Source organism: Oncorhynchus tshawytscha, linkage group LG15 (assembly GCF_018296145.1).
Source record: "Oncorhynchus tshawytscha isolate Ot180627B linkage group LG15, Otsh_v2.0, whole genome shotgun sequence".
NCBI lineage: Eukaryota > Metazoa > Chordata > Actinopteri > Salmoniformes > Salmonidae > Oncorhynchus > Oncorhynchus tshawytscha.
Window position 1 is genome coordinate 30,277,685 of NC_056443.1, and position 23,009 is coordinate 30,300,693.

The 23,009-nt window shown below is 43.9% G+C and overlaps 1 protein-coding gene across 1 annotated transcript in view; it reads right to left on the bottom strand.

Moving 5' to 3' along the window:
* LOC112214814 (cGMP-specific 3',5'-cyclic phosphodiesterase) overlaps positions 1-23,009 on the bottom strand; it is a 93,207-nt gene that overhangs the window by 4,259 nt on the left and 65,939 nt on the right. Inside the window, 10 exon segments of the mRNA XM_042297814.1 lie at positions 108-155; positions 158-184; positions 2,006-2,069; positions 5,086-5,163; positions 5,685-5,785; positions 12,362-12,449; positions 12,524-12,618; positions 15,730-15,855; positions 16,807-16,953; positions 20,012-20,062. Of these exon segments, the coding sequence (XP_042153748.1) occupies positions 108-155; positions 158-184; positions 2,006-2,069; positions 5,086-5,163; positions 5,685-5,785; positions 12,362-12,449; positions 12,524-12,618; positions 15,730-15,855; positions 16,807-16,953; positions 20,012-20,062 (825 nt within the window).

Sequence of the window (23,009 nt, forward strand, 5' to 3'; positions counted from 1 at the left end):
CAAAACCCTGATTTCCAATGGCAATGGATCAACTGCATCAGTGTAATAGTATAATAGTACATACCAGAAGACGGTAACGATGGCAGGGAACAAGAAGACGTGCTTACTGTTGGCTCAATGTTGAGTTCTTCTCTCTCCTTGTCCCCTTGCTCAAAAAGAACTCAGTAGCCACCAACTTGGCTATCTGTAAGAGAAGATGGAGAGAGACAAGACAGAAAGAAAGGGAGCTTTTTAAAAGGGCCTCCAAGTGGTATGTTGTTTCAATTGGAGGTAAGTAACCTGGTAGTCTGGACAGCCACAAAGTCTGGTCTGTTAGACTCTAACCCTATGATTGTATCTGAATAAATACTTTAGCCAATCTGTTGTCCAGGGTTTTAAACATTCATGTCTTTTGCAGGTATCTAGGAATTAGAACGACGGCGTTTCAATGAATGTGATACGACCAGGGGTTTCAGGTTGGATAGACAGCCTCCTGTTGTGTGAAGACAAAGATACACATATCCACGGCCAATTGTATCAGACACCCTGCAATAGCACTCAGTATCCTACAAAGTGTTCCCTGACGTTTGTAGCATGGGAATAATGCAGGAGAGAAATAGTGAAAGAGAGTTCTGCTAACTGAGCAGCAACCGTACTGCGTTGATGGACTCTTTCTCTTTACAAAGGATAAATGAAGATTGACTACAGCCTCAGGTTCCCAATCAAGGAAGTGTGTGTGTGTGTGTGTGTGGTAGCCATCTGCAGAACACTGATTGGAGCTGTGTAATTAAGCCTAGAGAGCCGGAGGGGGGGTTCAGGGAGAGGAGGAGAGAAAGGGGGAGAAGGAGAGAGGAGGAGAAGACACATTTATGTACATTTCATCTTGGCTGATGTAGTATCCACTCTAATAATAAGATCTACTGAGCTCAACAAAAACTTTGTATGTGTGTGAAAGAGGATTTGTGTGTGTGTGCACATATTCCCCATGTGTGTGTGTGTGTGCATGCACATATTCCCCATGTGTGTGTGTGTGCATGCACAGATTTCCTATATGTGTGTATGTGCACAGATTTCCTATATGTGTGTATGTGCACAGATTTCCTATATGTGTGTATGTGCACAGATTTCCTATATGTGTGTATGTGCACAGATTTCATATATGTGTGTATGTGCACAGATTTCCTATATGTGTGTATGTGCACAGATTTCCTATATGTGTGTATGTGCACAGATTTCATATATGTGTGTATGTGCACAGATTTCATATATGTGTGTATGTGCACAGATTTCCTATATGTGTGTATGTGCACAGATTTCATATATGTGTGTATGTGTGCTGGAGGTGCAGATGTACTCACCAGCTCTGTCAGTTCTGTATGTATTATGTGAGGACCTGAGGAGAGGATCGGTCTAGAACCGGTTTCTGGGTCTAGAACAGGTTTCTGGGTCTAGAGCTGAGTCTGGTTCTAGAACAGGTTTCTGGGTCTAGAGCTGAGTCTGGGTCTAGAGCTGATTCTGGGTCTAGAGCTGAGTGTCTATCCTCTAAGAAGAGTTCTAGAGCTCTTTGATCACAAACACACAAACACACACACGGTTAGAGACTTGTCAGAACCTCTCCTTCCATTGCACCTAGGGAGCTTGATGAGGAACAGGAGGAAGAGACTTACACAGGGAAGTTGAAATGACACCAGGAGAAGAAGAGAGACAGAGACAGAAAGAGAACATAATCTAAGGGGTGAAAAGAAAACGGAGAGGTACTGAAAAAGGATGAGAACAATGAGAGCTGTGTGAGTGAAAAATGAAACGTTTGAAAGAATATCAAAGGAGATAGCAGTAACAAGAACACAGTAACAACACAGTAACAACACAGTAACAAGACAGTAACAAGAACACAGTAACAACACAGTAACAAGAACACAGTAACAAGACAGTAACAAGAACACAGTAACAACACAGTAACAAGAACACAGTTGAGTTTATGAAGTGAGTCTTGAGGCTAGTGAATGTGATCCCACTTTTCACTTACCCTCTTCTGTACTGGCCAGGGCTTGGTAATGGCAGAGATGTCACATGCAGTCATCAGCATTGACCTACAGCAGGTGATACACAAGCATATTGTTGGACAAGCAAGGCAAGAGAGTGGGTTATGTTGAACCATTACGCTCAGCATCACTCCATCAAGGGAAATATTGTTTCTAACAAAGTTATCTACATAGATTTCAGGATGTGTAGATAATCAGAATTCATGTAAACAGCTTATGGGGTAAGTATGGGGTAAGTTGAACTGAGGGACAGGGTAAGTTGAACTGAGGGACAGGGTAAGTTGAACTGCGGGACAGGGTAAGTTGAACTGAGGGACAGGGTAAGTTGAACTGAGGGACAGGGTAAGTTGAACTGAGGGACAGGGTAAGTTGAACTGAGGGACAGGGTAAGTTGAACTGAGGGACAGGGTAAGTTGAACTGTGGGACAGGGTAGTTGAACTGAGGGACAGGGTAAATTGAACTGCGGGACAGGGTAAGTTGAACTGTGGGACAGGGTAAGTTGAACTGAGGACAGGGTAAGTTGAACTGTGGGACAGGGTAAGTTGAACTGCGGGACAGGGTAAGTTGAACTGCGGGACAGGGTAAGTTGAACTGAGGGACAGGGTAAGTTGAACTGCGGGACAGGGTAAGTTGAACTGCGGGACAGGGTAAGTTGAACTGAGGGACAGGGTAAGTTGAACTGCGGGACAGGGTAAGTTGAACTGCGGGTCAGGGTCATTTGAACTGAGGGACAGGGTAAATTGAACTGAGGGACAGGGTAGTTGAACTGAGGGACAGGGTAAATTGAACTGAGGGACAGGGTAGTTGAACTGAGGGACAGGGTAGTTGAACTGAGGGACAGGGTAAATTGAACTGAGGGACAGGGTAGTTGAACTGAGGGACAGGGTAAATTGAACTGAGGGACAGGGTAGTTGAACTGAGGGACAGGGTAGTTGAACTGAGGGACAGGGTAAATTGAACTGAGGGACAGGGTAGTTGAACTGAGGGACAGGGTAACTGAGGGACAGGGTGAACTGAGGGACAGGGTAGTTGAACTGAGGGACAGGGTAGTTGAACTGAGGGACAGGGTAGTTGAACTGAGGGACAGGGTAGTTGAACTGAGGACAGGGTAAATTGAACTGAGGGACAGGGTAAATTGAACTGAGGGACAGGGTAAATTGAACTGAGGGACAGGGTAAATTGAACTGAGGGACAGGGTAAATTGAACTGAGGGACAGGGTAGTTGAACTGAGGGACAGGGGGACAGGGTAGTTGAACTGAGGGACAGGGTAAATTGAACTGAGGGACAGGGTAGTTGAACTGAGGGACAGGGTAAATTGAACTGAGGGACAGGGTAGTTGAACTGAGGGACAGGGTAAATTGAACTGAGGGACAGGGTAGTTGAACTGAGGGACAGGGTAAATTGAACTGAGGGACAGGGTAGTTGAACTGAGGGACAGGGTAGTTGAACTGAGGGACAGGGTTAATTGAACTGAGGGACAGGGTAGTTGAACTGAGGGACAGGGTAGTTGAACTGAGGGACAGGGTAAATTGAACTGAGGGACAGGGTAGTTGAACTGAGGGACAGGGTAGTTGAACTGAGGGACAGGGTAAATTGAACTGAGGGACAGGGTAGTTGAACTGAGGGACAGGGTAGTTGAACTGAGGACAGGGTAGTTGAACTGAGGGACAGGGTAAAATTGAACTGAGGGACAGGGTAGTTGAACTGAGGGACAGGGTAGTTGAACTGAGGACAGGGTAAATTGAACTGAGGGACAGGGTAGTTGAACTGAGGGACAGGGTAGTTGAACTGAGGGACAGGGTAGTTGAACTGAGGGACAGGGTAGTTGAACTGAGGGACAGGGTACAACTGAGGGACAGGGTAGTTGAACTGAGGGACAGGGTAAAGGGACAGGGTGAACTGAGGGACAGGGTAAGTTGAACTGAGGGACAGGGTAGTTGAACTGAGGGACAGGGTAAGTAAATTGAACTGAGGGACAGGGTAAATTGAACTGAGGGACAGGGTGAACTGAGGGACAGGGTAGTTGAACTGAGGGACAGGGTAGTTGAACTGAGGGACAGGGTAGTTGAACTGAGGGACAGGGTAAGTTGAACTGAGGGACAGGGTAAATTGAACTGAGGACAGGGTAGTTGAACTGAGGGACAGGGTAAATTGAACTGAGGGACAGGGTAGTTGAACTGAGGGACAGGGTAAATTGAACTGAGGGACAGGGTAGTTGAACTGAGGGACAGGGTAAATTGAACTGAGGGACAGGGTAGTTGAACTGAGGGACAGGGTAGTTGAACTGAGGGACAGGGTAAAACTTGAACTGAGGGACAGGGTAGTTGAACTGAGGGACAGGGTAAATTGTGAGGACAGGCAAGCTGAACAGGGTTGAACTGAGGGACAGGGTAGTTGAACTGAGGGACAGGGTAAATTGAACTGAGGGACAGGGTAGTTGAACTGAGGACAGGGTAGTTGAACTGAGGGACAGGGTAGTTGAACTGAGGGACAGGGTAAATTGAACTGAGGACAGGGTAGTTGAACTGAGGGACAGGGTAAGTTGAACTGAGGACAGGGTAGTTGAACTGAGGACAGGGTTAATTGAACTGAGGACAGGGTAGTTGAACTGAGGGACAGGGTTAATTGAACTGAGGGACAGGGTAAATTGAACTGCGACCACAACCTTTTTAAAACCATGTTTATCTTTATTTCCCAAACACAATTCAACACGATCACAATTGCTTTTTTGTCTTCTAATCATTTTAAGCATATTTTAACATATTTTAACATAGGCTTAACACCTAATAAAGACTTTGTACTGTTTTAAAGGGATACTCCGAGATGTTGGCAATGAGGCCCTTTTCCTACTTCCCCAAAGTCAGATGAACTCGTGGATCCATGTTTATATCTCTGAGTCCAGTATGAAGGGCGTTAGAGGGAGATGTACGCGAGCCAATGCTAACTAACATTAGCACAATGACTGCAAGTCTATGGGAATCTACTAGAATTGATCCCAACCTTGAAAGAAGCACAACCAAGCTGTCCCCAGGTGAATATGTATATGCATAGTGTCCACTAACCTCAGCAAGTCTTTATGATAGTCATCGTCCCAGACAAATTGGCTGTTCTTGGTCAGTTCAAAGAACTCTCCTCTCCTCCTGAAAAGATAGGCAGTAAATTTGATATCTGTCTTTCTCCCCATCTGCCTGCAGTCTAGTCATACGCCCACACTTCAGACAAGGAGAGGGGGGGAAAGAGAGAAAAAAGAGAGAGAAAGAGAGAGAGAGAGGGGGAAGAGCTGAGATTAGGAGATAAGGAGAGAGAGAGGGGAAGAGCTGAGATTAGGCGATAAGGAGAGAGAGAGAGAGAGAGAGAGAAGAGCTGAGATTAGGAGATAAGGAGAGAGAGAGGGGGAAGAGCTGAGATTAGGAGATAAGGAGAGAGAGTTGTGAAAAATAGAAAAAGTGTTAGGGGGAGGATAGAGAGAGATATAGTCAATTACTGCTTTAGTACATTATTACTAAATCTTCTAATGAATAGGGTCTGAATACAACTTCCACCTTGACATTTTCACAGCCCATCAATCTTAATTGAAGTTCTAATGAAAACTCTGCATAGAAATGTGACTTGAACTGTTCCCCTCTGTGCGCATCCCAGCTGTGTGTGACATTGTACCTACTTCATGTACAGAGCCAGGTCCGTAGCCAGAATAGCCCTCTCAATCATCTTCAGAGTGGCCTTGTACTCATCCAGAGACAGACTGCTTAGAATCTGATTCCCCTGGGGTGGAGAAAGTGGTGGAGAGAGGGAGGAAGGAAGGAAGGAAGGAAGGAAGGAAGGAAGGAAGGAAGGAAGGAAGGAAGGAAGGGAAGGAAGGAAGGAAGGAAGAGAGAGAGAGAGAGAGAGAGAGAGAAAGAAAGGGAGGGAGGGAGGGAAGAAGGAAGGAAGGGGGATGGATGGATAGAGATATAGATAAGGATGGAGAGAGATGCAGGGATAGAGATATAGATAAGGATGGAGAGAGATGCAGGGATAGAGATATAGATAAGGATGGAGAGATGCAGGGATAGAGAGATAGATAAGGATGGAGAGAGATGCAGGGATAGAGATAGATAAGGATGGAGAGAGATGCAGGGATAGAGAGATAGATAAGGATGGAGAGAGAAGCAGGGATAGAGAGATAGATAAGGATGGAGAGAAATGCAGGGATAGAGAGAGAGGGAGGCAGGGATGACAAATTATTGACCCAGTTAAAGTTTTGTCACATGAAAATGTGAAAATTAAACGAAAAATAATAACAAGGAACAAATACACAATAAGTAATGATAACTTGGCTATATACACAGGGTACCAGCACTGAGTATGCAGGGGTATGAGGTAGTTGAGTGCAGAGTTACAGTGTTGCTTGAAAGTATGTGAACCCTACAGGGCTGGTCATTATTTTGCTGTCATTATCATCCTTATCTCTAAACCCCAATCTGTAATAAAGGAATTCCAGGTAAATGACAGAAACAAAAAAATATTATATATTTTCATTGTTTATTTAACAAAAGTGGTTTATTTAACAGAAACTCAGATGTGACATGTGCAAAAATATGTGAACCCCTTCAGTCAATAGCTTGTGGCACCTCCACTAGCAGTGATAACTTGTAGTAAACGTCTCCTATAGCCAGTAATCAGTCTCTGACTGTTATCTGTGTTGAGGGATTTTGCCCACTCCCTTTACAGAACTCAGCCAATTGAGTGAGGTTTGAGGGTGTCTGGCATGAACTGCCCGTTTCAGGTCCTGCCACAGCATCCCGATTGGATTTCGGTCAGGAATTTGACTTGGCCAATCCAAACCACAAATCTTCTTTCTCCTGAGCCATTCTTTGGTAAATTTGCTTCAATGCTTTGGGTTGTTGTTCTTGTTGGAAGACCCCTTTTCGGGTTCTGGACTGATGGCCTGACGTTCTGTTCAAGAATATCCTGGTATCCCTCAGAATCCATGGTTCCCTTAATGATGTCATCCAGGTCCAGAGGAGGAAAAGCAGCCCCAGATCTTGTCATTCCCACCACCGTGCTTGACTGTTGGGAAAATGTTATTTTGGTGGTAGGCAGTGTTGGGTTTTCGCCAAACAGAGCAGTGTTGATTGTAACCAGAAGTGTCCATTTTGGACTCATCGGTTCATAGAATGGACTTGCAGAAACCTTCAGGTTTGTCCAGGTTCATAGATTGGACTTGCAGAAACCTTCAGGTTTGTCCAGGTTCATAGATTGGACTTGCAGAAACCTTCAGGTTTGTCCAGGTTCATAGATTGGACTTGCAGAAACCTTCAGGTTTGTCCAGGTGGTCTCATCGGTTCATAGATTGGACTTGCAGAAACCTTCAGGTTTGTCCAGGTGGTCTCATCGGTTCATAGATTGGACTTGCAGAAACCTTCAGGTTCGTCCAGGTGGTCTCATCGGTTCATAGATTGGACTTGCAGAAACCTTCAGGTTTGTCCAGGTTCATAGATTGGACTTGCAGAAACCTTCAGGTTTGTCGAGGTGGTCTCATCAGTTCATAGATTGGACTTGCAGAAACCTACAGGTTTGTCCAGGTGGTCTCATCGGTTCATAGATTGGACTTGCAGAAACCTTCAGGTTTGTCCAGGTTCATAGATTGGACTTGCAGAAACCTTCAGGTTTGTCGAGGTGGTCTCATCGGTTCATAGATTGGACTTGCTGAAACCTACAGGTTTGTCCAGGTGGTCTCATCGGTTCATAGATTGGACTTGCAGAAACCTTCAGGTTTGTCCAGGTGGTCTCTGGTTAAGACGGACAGTTTGACAGCAGAAGCTTCTTCCTATCAACCCTCCCATGATGGGCATTTGGATTCAGTGTTCTTATTATTAGAGCTTGCACAGTTACCTGAGATGCAGCAAGGAAGGTCTGCAAATCTCTAGATGTAATGTTTGGGATGGCTTTGTATTATTGTTTGTAATGTTTGGAACCTAATGTATTATTGTTCTTGTGGCTCTTTGGGATACCTTGGAAGGGCGTCCACTTCTAGGCCGAGTTGCTGTCATGTTAAATGCTCTCTATTTGTAAATGATTTGCCTCATAGTGGACTGAAGGAGCTCAAATCTTTTTGAGATGATTTTATAGCCTTCTCCCCAGACTGATGTGCTCTCACTACCCTCGTCCTGTTGTCCTCTGAGATCTCCTATCCTCTCTGCATGGTGTGGTTTGTATTCAGCTGGATGGGTAACACCAAACTGACTAAGTTTCTTATTTCTGTCAGAGTCCAACCCAAACTCTTTCCTAATGATCTCTCCTTTGATTGGTTCATTTTGTACCCAATTATTTACCCACCTGATACTACTTACCTACTTGATTTAACCAATGCAACTTGGGGTTCACTTATTTTTGCACCTGCACTAATTCCTTTTCAATTTAGTTTTTCTACGACACGCGTGATCTCCCCTACACCAACATATGGTATTGGTAAATAGAAACCCGTTATGTCATATCAAAAGGCTGGTTCTGATTAAATGGTAAAAACAAAATAAATCTGTAATTGCACAAATGGTATATCCTGTATGTACATACAGTGCCTTTGGGAAAGTATTCAGACCCCTTGACTTTTTCCACATTTTATTACATTACAGCCTTATTCTAAAATTCCCCCACAATCTATACACAAAACCCCATAATGACAAAGCAAAAACAGGTTTGTTGAAATTTTATCAAATGTGTAAATATAAAAAAACGGAAATACCTTATTTATATAAGTATTCAGACCCTTTGCTATGAGACTCAAAATTGATCCTGAGGTCTTAGACAGTATTGTGTCAAGGCACAGATCTGGTAAAGGGTACCAAAAATTGTCTGCAGCATTGAAGGTCCAACAACACAGTGGCCTCCATCATTCTTAAATGGAAGAAGTTTGGAACCACTAACACTCTTCCTAGAGCTGGCTGCCCGGGCAAACTGAGCAATCGGGGAGAAGGGCCTTGGTCAGAGAGGTTACCAAGAACCCGATGGTCACTCTGACAGAGCTCCAGAGTTCCTCTGTGGAGATGGGAGAACCTTCAAGGAGGTCAACCATCTCTGCAGCACTCAACCAATCAGGCCTTTATGGTAGAGTGGCCAGCTCGCATAGAGTTTGCCAAAGGCACCTAAAGACTCTCAGGCCATGAGAAACAAGATTCTCTGGTCTGAAGAAACCAAGATTTAACTCTTTGGCATGAATGCAAAGCATTACGTCTGGAGGAAACCTGGCACCATCCCTACGATGTAACATGGTGGTGGCGGCATCATGCTGTGGGGAAGTTTTTCAGTGGCAGGGACTGGGAGACAAGTCAGGGTCGAGGAAAAAGCACAGAGAGTTCCTTGATGAAAACCTGCTCCAGAGCGCTCAGGACCTCAGACTGGGGCGAAGGTTCGCCTTCCAACAGGACAATGACCCTAAGCACACAGCCAAGACAACACAAGAGTGGCTTCGGGACAAGTCTCTGAATCTCCTTGAGTGGCCCAGCCAGAGCCCGGACTTGAACCCGATCGAGCATCTCTGGAGAGACCTGAAAATAGCTGTGCAGCGATGCTCCCCATCCAACCTGACAGAGCTTGAGCGGATCTGCAGAGAAGAATAGGATAAACTCCCCAAATACAGGCATGCCAAGCTTGTAGCTTCATACCCCAGAAGACTCGAGGCTGTAATCATTGCCAAAGGTGCTTCAACAAAGTACTGAGTAAAGGGTCTGTAATATTTAAAAAAAAATGTTTTAACAAATTAGCAAACATTTCTAAAAACATTTTTTTTCTTTGTCATTATGCGGTATTGTGTGTAGATTGATGAGGGAAAAAATATTGAATACATTTTAGAAGGCTGTAACCGAACAAAATGTGAAAATAGTCAAAGGGTCTGAATAATTTCCAATGGCACTGTATACAGTAGGTAGGAATAAAGTGACTAGGCAACAGATAGATAATAAACAGTAACAGCAGCGTATGTGATGAGTCAAAAGAGATTAGTGCAAAAAGGGTCAATCCAGATTTTCCGGGTAGATATTTAATTAACTATTTAGCAGTCTTATAGCTTGGGGGTAAAAGCCGTTCACTGTCCTCTTAGTTTCAGACCTGCATTGCTACTGCTTGCCGTGCGGTAGCAGAGAGAACAGTCTATGACTAGGGTGGCTGGAGTCTTTGACAATTTTTAGGGCCTTCCTCTGACACCGCCTGGTATAGAGGTCCTGGATGGTTAGGAAGCTTGGCACCGGTGATGTACTGGGCCGTACGCACTACCCTCTATTGTCCCTTGCTGTCAGAGGCCGAGCTGTTGCCATACCAGTCAGTGATGCAACCCTTTATGATGCTCTCAATGGTGTAAAACCTTTTGAGGATCTGAGGACACATGCCAAATCTTTTCAGTCTCCTGAGGGGAAATAGGTTTTGTCGTGCCTTCTTCACAACTGTCTAGGTGTGCTTGGAACATATTAGTTTGTTGGTGATGTGGACGCCAAGGAACTTGAAGCTCTCAACCTGCTCCACTACAGCCCTGTTGATGAGAATGGGGGTGTGCTCGGTTCTCCTTTTCCTGTAGTCCACAATCATCTCCTTTGTCTTGATCATGTTGAAGGAGAGGTTGTTGTCCTTGCACCACACGGTCAGGTCTCTAACCTACTCTCTATAGACTGTTTCACCGTTGTCGGTGTTGCGTCATCGATAAACTTAATGATGGTGTTGGAGTCGTGCCTGGCCGTGCAGTCATGAGTGAACAGGGAGTACAGGAGGGGGCTGAGCACGCACCCCTGAGGGGCCCCTGTGTTGAGGATCACTGTGGCAGATGTGTTGTTACCTACCCTTACCACCTGGGAGCGGCCCGTCAGGACTTCATTAGATATCGTGCACCAGCTGTTGTTTACCGATATACATAGACCACCACCCCTTGTCTTACCAGAGGCTGCTGTTCTATCCTGCTGATACAGTGTATAGACCACCACCCCTTGTCTTACCAGAGTCTGCTGTTCTATAGTCACCGGTCACTAGGAGCGCGGCCTCTGGGTAGGCATGTTCTTGTTTGCTTATGGCCGTATACAGGTTGTTGAGCAGGGTCTTAGTGCCAGCATCAGTTTGAGGTGGTAAATAGACAGCTACACAAAATATCTTGGTAGAGTGTGGTCTACAGCTTATCATGAGGTACTTTACCTCAGGCGAGCAGAACCTCGAGACTTCCTTAATGTGACATTACGCACCAGTTCTTGTTAACAGACACACCCCCTCCTCTGACCTTCAATGTTAGGTTAGGAACACCTGCATAAGTTGTTGATCTTTTAACCTTTGACCTTTGTGATGTCACCTCTGTTAATATGTGCATTCTATCGCAAAACCTTCACAGAACTCAGAACGCAGCCGCCATTCTGTCCTGCCGATGTATAGAAAAAACAGCTACATTTATATTTTCCATGTCCTTCTTTAGGCACAACTCTGATTAAATATATGATATTACAGTTCTTCAAATCACATTGATAGGATAGTCTCGAACAGAACTCATCCAGTTTATTCTCCATTGATTGCACGTTCACCAATAAAACAGAGGGTAGAGGCGATTTATCCACTCTCCGATGTAGTCTCGTCAGGTATCCCGCACGCCGGCCTCTATAGCGGTGTCTCATCCTTCTTCGAGTGTTGGGATTTAGGGCCTGAACCGCGATAATCAATGTCTTTCACCTCCGACTCATTGAAGTAGAAGTCCTCATTCAAAACGAGGTTAGTGATAGCTGTTCTGATGCCCAGAAGTTATTTTCCGTCATAGGAAACAATGGTGGAAACATTATGTACAAAAAAAAAGTTCAGATCAGCGCCAAAAAAACCGCACACCAAATAGCACAATAGGTCAGGAACACCTTAAAATGGCCGCCATTCCCTCCGGCGCCATTATTAGGTTAAACTACAGCATGGTTGCCATGGCAGCACAATTCCACAATACTAGAAAACAGTCAATTCATCAATTGGATCTGTTCTCCTTATCTTTGCAATGTGTGTGTTTAATGATGTGTTTGTGTGTGTCTACTACATCCAGATGAGCTAACTGATGCTCTCCAGTGAATTTGTGTCCATGAAGATGAATCAGGTCTCTTATTCACAGTGCTTAATTACACCATAGCAGTGTTATCTCCTAGACTAGACTAGCAGCTGGAGCTCATGGAATTGGCCCTACAAAGAGAAAATGAGGAAACACCAATAGAATCCTGACACGCATGATAAATACATTATGGTGAACAATGCCTTATTATTCCAAATGAATAAATGAAGAATTAACTAAGTGAATAGTGGAATTAATTCATAAGGGTGTGTGTGTGTGTGTGTGTGTGTGTGTGTGTGTGATCTTACTGGGCTGTTGAGGATCATGAGACACTGATCAAAGTGGTGGTGCTCCATGGTGGAGTGGCAGTAGAGCTGGGCCAGGGGATGGTCACTCCTGATAGAGACGTACACACAACCACTGTGAGATTCTGTGACACACACACACACACACACAGTACTGCAGCCTACCTCTGTATGTAGGAGTTGTTGACCCCTCTGTGGTCCAGGTCATGACTCAGAGTGGCGATCATCAAGGCCAGGGTCTCCAGATCAGTCATATTACTCTGACAGAGACGGAGATGGAGGGGAAAGAGAGAGGAGAGGGAGAGGGAGAGGAGAAGAGAGGGAGAGGAGAAGAGAGGGAGAGGAGAGGAGAGGAGAGGAGAGGAGAGGAGAGGAGAGGAGAGGAGAGGAGAGGAGAGGAGAGGAGAGGAGAGGAGAGGAGAGGAGAGGAGAGGGAGAGGAGAGGAGAGGAGAGGAGAGGAGGGAGAGGAGAGGAGAGGAGAGGAGAGGAGAGGAGAGGAGAGGGGAGAGGAGAGGAGAGGAGAGGAGAGGAGAGAATGAATCACACCATCCACTAAGATGTCGTTCATTATGAACAGTCATAGTATTAATGCACCAACTTCCATCACAGGCCACCAGCTAAACACATACAGTATAGACCATGAACACACAACTACACACACACACCTCAACACATCTTTCCACAGCTGTTATATACTCCTCTAGCTCTATGGAAGGACACAGGTACTTATCACAGGCCAGTATTACGACACGCGAGACAACAAGGGTTGGGCAAACACACTCACACAACAACTCTCAACACACACGTGCACGCACGCATGCACGCGCGTCCATACACACACACAGAGAGGGGAGTCAGTTGCTTAGCACTGTCTGCTTGAGAGAGCAGCTTACACATTAACTCAACAGCTATTTGTTAGCAACACCTGGATAGTAACCTTTAATCTAACAGAGGGAGTACATGTAGTCATCAGAACAGAGCATGTAGTCATCAGAACAGAGCATGTAGTCATCAGAACAGAGTATGTAGTCACCAGAACAGAGTATGTAGTCATCAGAACAGAGCATGTAGTCACCAGAACAGAGCATGTAGTCATCAGAACAGAGCATGTAGTCATCAGAACAGAGTATGTAGTCACCAGAACAGAGTATGTAGTCACCAGAACAGAGCATGTAGTCATCAGAACAGAGCATGTAGTCATCAGAACAGAGTATGTAGTCACCGGAACAGAGTATGTAGTCACCAGAACAGAGCATGTAGTCATCAGAACAGAGTATGTAGTCATCAGAACAGAGCATGTAGTCACCGGAACAGAGTATGTAGTCACCAGAACAGAGCATGTAGTCATCAGAACAGAGCATGTAGTCATCAGAACAGAGTATGTAGTCATCAGAACAGAGCATGTAGTCATCAGAACAGAGCATGTAGTCACCGGAACAGAGTATGTAGTCACCAGAACAGAGCATGTAGTCATCAGAACAGAGCATGTAGTCATCAGAACAGAGTATGTAGTCACCAGAACAGAGTCTGTAGTCATCAGAACAGAGCATGTAGTCATCAGAACAGAGCATGTAGTCATCAGAACAGAGTATGTAGTCACCAGGACAGAGTATGTAGTCATCAGAACAGAGCATGTAGTCATCAGAACAGAGTATGTAGTCATCAGAACAGAGCATGTAGTCATCAGAACAGAGCATGTAGTCATCAGAACAGAGCATGTAGTCATCAGAACAGAGTATGTAGTCACCAGGACAGAGTATGTAGTCATCAGAACAGAGCATGTAGTCATCAGAACAGAGTATGTAGTCACCAGAACAGAGTCTGTAGTCATCAGAACAGAGCATGTAGTCACCAGAACAGAGCATGTAGTCATCAGAACAGAGCATGTAGTCATCAGAACAGAGTATGTAGTCACCAGAACAGAGTCTGTAGTCATCAGAACAGAGCATGTAGTCACCAGAACAGAGCATGTAGTCATCAGAACAGAGCATGTAGTCATCAGAACAGAGTATGTAGTCACCAGAACAGAGCATGTAGTCATCAGAACAGAGCATGTAGTCATCAGAACAGAGTATGTAGTCATCAGAACAGAGCATGTAGTCATCAGAACAGAGCATGTAGTCATCAGAACAGAGCATGTAGTCATCAGAACAGAGCTTGGTGTGTGTACCGAGGGTTATATACTAGAACTGGGTTGGACTGGAACTGAGTTGGACTAGAACTGGGTTGGACTGGAACTGGGTTGGACTAGAACTGGGTTGGACTAGAACTGGGTTGGACTAGAACTGAGTTGGACTAGAACTGGGTTGGACTAGAATTGGGTTGGACTGGAACTGGGTTGGACTGGAACTGGGTTGGACTAGAACTGGGTTGGACTAGAACTGGGTTGGACTGGAACTGGGTTGGACTGGAACTGGGTTGGACTAGAACTGGGTTGGACTGGAACTGGGTTGGACTGGAACTGGGTTAGACTAGAACTGGGTTAGACTAGAACTGGGTTGGACTGGAACTGGGTTGGACTAGAACTGGGTTGGACTAGAACTGGGTTGGACTGGAACTGGGTTGGACTGGAACTGGGTTGGACTAGAACTGGGTTGGACTAGAACTGGGTTGGACTGGAACTGAGTTGGACTAGAACTGGGTTGGACTAGAACTGGGTTGGACTAGAACTGGGTTGGACTAGAACTGGGTTGGACTGGAACTGGGTTGGACTAGAACTGGGTTGGACTAGAACTGGGTTGGACTAGAACTGGGTTGGACTGGAACTGGGTTGGACTAGAACTGGGTTGGACTAGAACTGGGTTGGACTGGAACTGGGTTGGACTAGAACTGGGTTGGACTAGAACTGGGTTGGACTGGAACTGGGTTGGACTGGAACTGGGTTGGACTAGAACTGGGTTGGACTGGAACTGGGTTGGACTGGAACTGAGTTGGACTGGAACTGGGTTGGAGTGGAACTGGGTTGGACTGGAACTGAGTGTTTGGGATACGTTGAGTTCTGTTTCTGTCTGAGATACAGTACTTATTTGTTCAAGTGTCTTTGACTATTTATGATAATGATTCTTCTTATATCATATTACATCTGATATCTTCCAACTAAGACGCCAGAGTAATGCATTCAGAGGTACAACATTTGGTATTTAATTATATATATATATATTATTATATTAAGGTAACTGGAAGCCAATGCTGACTTGACAGAACACAGTGGTCGGACTGACCCGGAAACAGCACAGTTACAGCATGTTGACTCAATAGCCATTGGTCGGAATGACACAAATAAGACCTCCTGCCGGGGATATATTATTTATTGATTGGACGGAGTGACCCGGCACCCCTTCCATGCTGGCCATTGATTGTCTGAACTCACCTGTAACCGGCCAGATTTGAACAAGGCGAACATGCACTGGGAGGTGTTGAAGGCGTGTCTCCAGTTGTGGTAGGCCACGTTCTTCCTATAGTTCTTCTTAACACTCAGGATCCACTGGCACAGACTCTACAGAGAGAGAGAGAGGGGGAACGGAGGGAAAAGGGGGAGAGAGAGGGGGATATGAAGGAACACAGTAGGAGATAGACAAGACAAAGTGGGGAGAAAGAGGGAGAGATGAGGAGGAGGTGTTGGGAGAGGAGGAAGAAGAGGAGGGGAGGAGGAAGGGAAGAGGAGGAGTGGAGGAGGAGGGGAAGAGGAGGGGAGGGGAAGAGGAGTTGGTGGGAGAGGAGGAAGAAGAGGAGGGGAGGAGGAAGGGAAGAAGAGGAGGAGGGGAGGAGGAGGGGAAGATGAGTTGGTAGGAGAGGAGGAAGAAGAGGAGGGGAAGAGGAGGGGAAGAGGAGTTGGAGGGGAAGAGGAGGTGGGGGAGGAGGGGGCAAAAATGGCCAGCAAGAGAGAGGGAAAGGTTAAACAAGAAAATAGATAACAGACAGAATGACAGTGACTTTAATTGTATCTGTACATTCTCAAGCAGTAGAGCTTCAAATTGGCCAGACTGGCAATCTGATTGGTGTTATAGGAAAACTTAGACCACCCTGCTAATAGAATCACTGGATTCTGTTCATCCAATCTTTCCATGTCCATCCATTTACTGGCATAAGCTTCCAATCAACTCCCTATCAGCCAATGCATAGTGACTCACACATTTGTTCAATAATAATTTGATAATAAAAATTGACATTCATTATGACCTTTTTCTGAACCTCAAAGTCCTTCGCATTCTATAAGTTATGATGTCATTAGTCATCTATTGTGAGTGATGCATGACAAGGCCACTGTGGTGTGTTAAGGAATACTGATTAAGAGGGTGGTGAGCTGTTGTTATGAATGTGCAAACACACATATATGTACTCACACACATACAGGTATGTGCACATACATGCACATAGTCACGTATACACACACACACACACACACACACACACACACACACACACACACACACACACACACACACACCTTGTATTTCATCTGGAAGTTCTGGACTAGGTTGAGGTCTACAAACATGCGTATGGTGGCCTGAGTGGTCTCAGCGTCGGACAGCTCAAAGTCACTGAAACTGAACTCCATCAGACGCAGAGACTGGGCCGACGGAACAGTGGCCACCTTCACAAACAGAGAGAGGAGTGTGTGAGAGGGATGTACACATATACACTCATACGGTATGCACGCACGTACACACACACACACACACACACACACACACACACACACACACACACACACACATATACTATATGTATGCACATAAGCACACACACACACACACACACACACACACACACACACACACACACACACACACACACACACACACACACACACACACACACACCTCTCTAAGCACCAGGGATCTCTAGCAGGTATTAATAATTGATGAGCTGTGATCAGGGAGAGTATCTATCCGTGTTCGGCTCGCCTCCCCTTTAGCTGACAGACAGCACTTCTACCCAGAGCAGACAGGACACCCCTAATGCACAAAGGATCTCTCTCTCTCTCTCTCTCTCTCCTTTTAGATTAGAACCTCTCTTTCCTCGCTCCTCTCTCTCTCTTTATTGTCATGGGAAACATATGTTTACATTGCCAAAGCAAGTTAAATAGATAATAAACAAAAAGAGAAATAAACAAGAAAACACTTACAGTAAACATTACACTCACAAACGTACCAAAAGAATAAAGACATTTCAAATGTCATATTATGTGCAAATCTTCCTTTTGTGATGGCACACTGGTATTTCACCCAATAGATATGGGAGTTTATCAAAATGGGTTTGTTTTTGAATTCTTTGTGGGTCTATATAATCTGAGGGAAATATGTGTCTCTAATATGGTCATACATTGGGCAGGAGCTTAGGAAGTGCAGCTCAGTTTCCACCTCATTTTGTGGGCAGTGAGCACATAGCCTGTCTTCTCTTGAGAGCCATGTCTGCCTACGGCTGCCTTTCTCAATAGCAAGGCTATGCTCACTGAGTCTGTACACAGTCAAAGCTTTCCTTCAGTTTGGGTCAGTCACAGTGGTCAGGTATTCTGCCGCTGTGTACTCTCTGTTTAGGGCCAAATAGCATTGTAGTTAGCGTTTTAATTTTTTGGGTTGTGTCTAATTGTGTTGCTGTCCTTGGGCTCTGTGTGGTCTGCTTGTGTTTGTGAACAGAGCCCCAGGACCAGCTTGTTTAGGGGGCTCTTCTCCAGGTTCATATCTCTGTAGGTGATGGCTTTGTTATGGGAGGTTTGGGAATCGCTTCCTTTAAGGTGGTTGTAGAATGGTCTGCATGCATTATTCGGTGTGTTACGTTGTAAACGGAGGATATTTTTGCAGAATTTGTATGCAGAATGCGTTTGTCCCATTTTGTGAAGTCTTGGTTGGTGAGCGGATCACAGACCTCACAACCATAAAGGGCAATGGGTTCTAGAACTGATTCAAGTATTTTTAGTCACATCCTAATTTGTATGTCAAATTTTATGTTCCTTTTGATGGCATAGAAGGTCCTTCTTGCCTTGTCTCTCAGATCATTCACAGCTTTGTGGAAGTTAACCATGGCGCTGATGTTTAGGCCGGGGTATGTATCGTTTTTTGTGTGCTCTAGGGCAACGGTGTCTAGATGGAATTTGTATTTGTGGTCCTGGCAACTGGACCTTTTTTGGAACACCATTATTTTGGTCTTACTGAGTTTTACAGTCAGGGCCCAGGTCTGACTGTAGCGCCTTTCCTCTTCCTCTTCTGAGGAGGAGTAGCAAGGATCGAACCAATACGCAGCATGGTAAGTGTTCATCTTGTTTTTTTTATAAGAATAATGAACACTGAACAAAACAATAAACGACCACGTGAAAAAACACAACCGAAACATTTCCGTGTGGAACAAAACACTGACACGGAAAATAAGCACCCACAACTCAAAAGTGAAACCAGGCTACCTAAGTATGGTTCTCAATCCGGGACAACGATTGACAGCTGCCTCTGATTGAGAACCATACCAGGCCAAATACAGAAATCCCAAATCATAGAAAAAATAACATAAACAACCCACCCAACTCATGCCCTGACCATACTTAAAACAAAGACATAAAAGAACTAAGGTCAGAGCATGACACTGACAGAATCTGTGCAGAAGATCTAGGTGCTGCTGTAGGCCCTCCTTGGTTGGGGACAGAAGCACCAGATCATCAGCAAACAGTGGACATTTGATTCTAGTAGGGTGAGGCCGGGTGCTGCAGACTGTTCTAGTGCCCTTGCCAATTCGTTGATATATATGTTGAAGAGGGTGGGGCTTAAGCTGCATCCCTGTCTCACCCCACGGCCATGTGGGAAGAAATGTGTGTGTTTTTTGCCAATTTCAACCTCCCTGTTGTTTGTATGTTTTGTATGTTTGTATGTTTGTATGTTTTTCCCACAACATCACTTTCCATCAATTTGTATATCAGACCCTCATTCCAAATTGAGTCAAAAGCTTTTTGGAAATCAACAAAGCATGAGAAGGCTTTGCCTTTGTTTTGTTTATTTGTCAATTAAGGTGTCCAGGATAAATACGTGGTCGGTCGTACGGTAATTTGGTAAAAAAGACAATTTGACATTTGCTCAGTACATTTTTTTTACTGAGGAAATATACGACTATGCTGTTAATGATAATGCAGAGGAATTTCCCAAGGTTTCTGTTGATGCATATCGCCTGGTAGTTATTTGGGTCAAATCTGTCTCCACTTTTGGGGATATCAGTCCTTGGTTCCAAATATTGGAGAAGATGCCAGAGTTGAGGATGATGTTAAAGAGTTTAAGTACAGCCAATTGGAATTTGTGGATCTCTCTCTCTCTCTCTCTGTCTCTCTCTCTGTCTCTCTCTCTGTCTCTCTCTCTCAATTTTAAAGCCTAATCATTATGGTCAGTCTTTTTTCGTTATCCTCATAGGCCTGCATGAGTATCTACATGTGAGTCGTCATATTGGTTAGGTTTACATGCGCTGGAGTCACCTCATCTATACACGGTCCTTCCACTCAACCTGAAGGAAGGCATCTGTCTGGCAATGCTTGTATGGCCACAAGTGTGTGTGTGTGTGTGTGTGTGTGTGTGTGTGTGTGTGTGTGTGTGTGTGTGTGTGTGTGTGTGTGTGTGTGTGTGTGTTTTGTAAGTGCGTGTGTGGTAAGTTAATAAATTGTAATTTACCGCAGTTACCTGCAGCGCCCGCGTCTCTTCCTCTGCAGCAGAGGCATGATACGAAAGGACCTGAGAATGACACACACCACACACACACACACACACACACACACACACACACACACACACACACACACACACACACACACACACACACACAGTTATCCCTCTGACTACATTACTACAGGTAATAACACACCAGTGCTGGAAAAAGGTCCTCAAATATCATACTGTAGTAAAAGTAAATATACCTTTCATCTGTCATACTGTAGTAAAAGTAAATATACCTTTCATCTGTCATACTGTAGTAAAAGTAAATATACCTTAACAGAAAATGACTCAAGTAAAAGTGAATGTTACCCAGTAAAATGCTACTTAAAGTAAAAGTCTAAAAGTATCTGGTTTTAAATGTACTTAAGTACAGTGGTAGAAAAAAAATGAATCGTCAATCGTAAAAGTACAAAGTTAAAGTAATTGCTATACATCAAATTCCTTATATTAAGCAAACCAGAACGGCACACTTGTCTTATTATTTTTAATTACAGACAGATGGGCACACTCCAACACTCAGACATCATTTACGAACAAAGCATGAGTCCGTCTGATCAGAGGCAATAGGGAGGACAAAGTGTTAGTTCATTCTGTCCCATTTGAGCATTGTAAATGTAATGAGTACTTTTAGGTCATGGAAAAGGTATGGAATAAAAAGTGCATTATTTTCTTTAGGAATGTAGTGGAGTAAAAGTAAAAGAAAATATAATAAAAAAAATATAAAATATTTAAAAAATATATATAAAAAAAATATAAAATATCAAAAATATAAATTGTAAATTAAAGTACAGATTCCCCAGTAGTACTTTAAAGTATTTTTACTAAAGTACTTTACACCACTGTGCTGAAGGGTGGCTCGGTGGCAGGCAGGTTGAAGAACCAATTCCTTTAAAAAAAATGCATAAATATATAGTTATTGTATTTATATAGTATCCATTGAGGTTTTTCTGTCATTATTTTACACTATCTGGTATTAGTGCTTAAACCTAAACTTTTGAGCTTAACTGTACCCGTGTCAAATTGCCTACACAGCCAATCACAAGATAATGCTTTTGGGAACGGGCAGAAAAAGTTAACATCCATCCATTGAGGCAAAAAGGACATTGTCGAAGTTAACTTCAATAAGACAAAAGCTGCGAAAGGAGAGTTGAAAATAAAAAGAAGGGAGGCCCAGAAAAGTAATGTTTGTAAAAGATATGGTGAAGTGGCAAAAGAGGATGAGAGCACTGCCGGGCTATGTTATGTGTGATGATGTGAGGAACAAATTAGACAGTCACAAGAAGGGACTTCAAACAAGGCCTATGGCATGTCAAGGGAACTGTAGCTTAATGTTTAGATGGGTTAAATGGAAACTGAAATCTGGATGATTAACCAGAATAACCTACTGTTTTTTTGGGGCAAACTCCAAAGTCCTCTGATAATACTAGTCCTGTGCAAATCGACATCCCTGTGTTCTGAGAGAAATGTCTTGAGTTTTACAGGTGTTGCTCATGGTTTGAGCAAGAAAACAATAACTGATTCGATAAATTGCACAAAGTGCTGCACACATGAAGGGCATAGCCTATATATGAAGGGCCTACATGTATCAACTGTCATAGTGAATGTTTTTCTTTATATGTTTTTTTGCAAATGAATTGAAAGTCCCCAAAATGTATCAGCAGAAATATTGCGCCTACAATATTTAACCCTTTCTGTCAATAGATCGCAAAGTAGCATACAACTGAGCTAAACGTTTGGAACAAGTTCACTTGTGCAAGTTAGCTGTTTAGCTCACATCTGAAGGCTAGGGGGCATTTAAGATATCTTCTACTGCGGATCACTGAAATATCCTAATGATTATGATCACACTTCCTCAATTGAAATTGTATGGTTTGGTAGTATTTACAAACTTAGGCCAGCATCCCGGAGTCGCCTCTACACTGTTGACGTTGAGACTATTTAATGAAGCTGCCAGTTGAGGACTTGTGAGGCGTCAGTTTCTCAAACTAGACACTCTAATGTACTTGTCCTCTAGCTCAGTTGTGCACCGGGGCCTCCCACTCCTCTTTCTATTCTGGTTAGGGCCAGTTTGCGCTGTACTGTGAAGGGACAACACAGCGTTGTATGAGATCTTCAGTTTCTTGGCAATTCCTCACATGGAACAGCCTTCATTTCTCAGAACAAGAATAGACTGACGAGTTTCATGAGAAAGGTCTTTGTTTCTGGCCATTTTGAGCCTGTAATCGAACCCACAAATGCTGATGCTCCAGATACTCAACTAGTCTAAAGAAGGCCAGTTTTATTGGTTCTTTAATCAGTACAACAGTTTTCAGCTGTGTTAACATAATTGCAAAAGGGTTTTCTAATGATCAATTAGCTTTTTAAAATGATAAACTTGGATTAGCTAACACAATGTGCCATTGGAACACAGGAGTGATGGTTGCGGATAATGGGCCTCTGTACTCCTATGTAGATATTCCATTAAAAATCAGCTGTTTCCAGCTACAATAGTCATTTACAACATTAACAATATCTACACTATTTCTGATCAATCTGATTTTATTTTAACTGACAACAAAATGTGCTTTTCTTTTCAAAAACAAGGACATTTCTAAGTGACCACAAACTCTTGAATCCAGCTACATCAAACTGAAATCTGAAATCAGAAACACGTTTGGTCGTTTTCACAGCTTCCCCCCCCCTCCCTTACAACCGGTCAAACTGATGATTTATTGTTGTTGTTGCTTTATTGTGTTTTCTCCCCAGTCCCTAAACGTTCTTTGCTCCCTCTGCGACGGATGACAGAGAAAACTTTACCGATGTCAGCTACATTGAAGCATTTCATTCTATCCATCTATTATATTATTCTGTTGAGCAAGAGTTTATTTAGTCCTCTAGGGCAACATATAATGACAAAAGAGAAGCTGCATGTATCTAAATCAGGCAAAACAAAATCCTGCACCCCGTGTCAATGAAAATCGTTCAG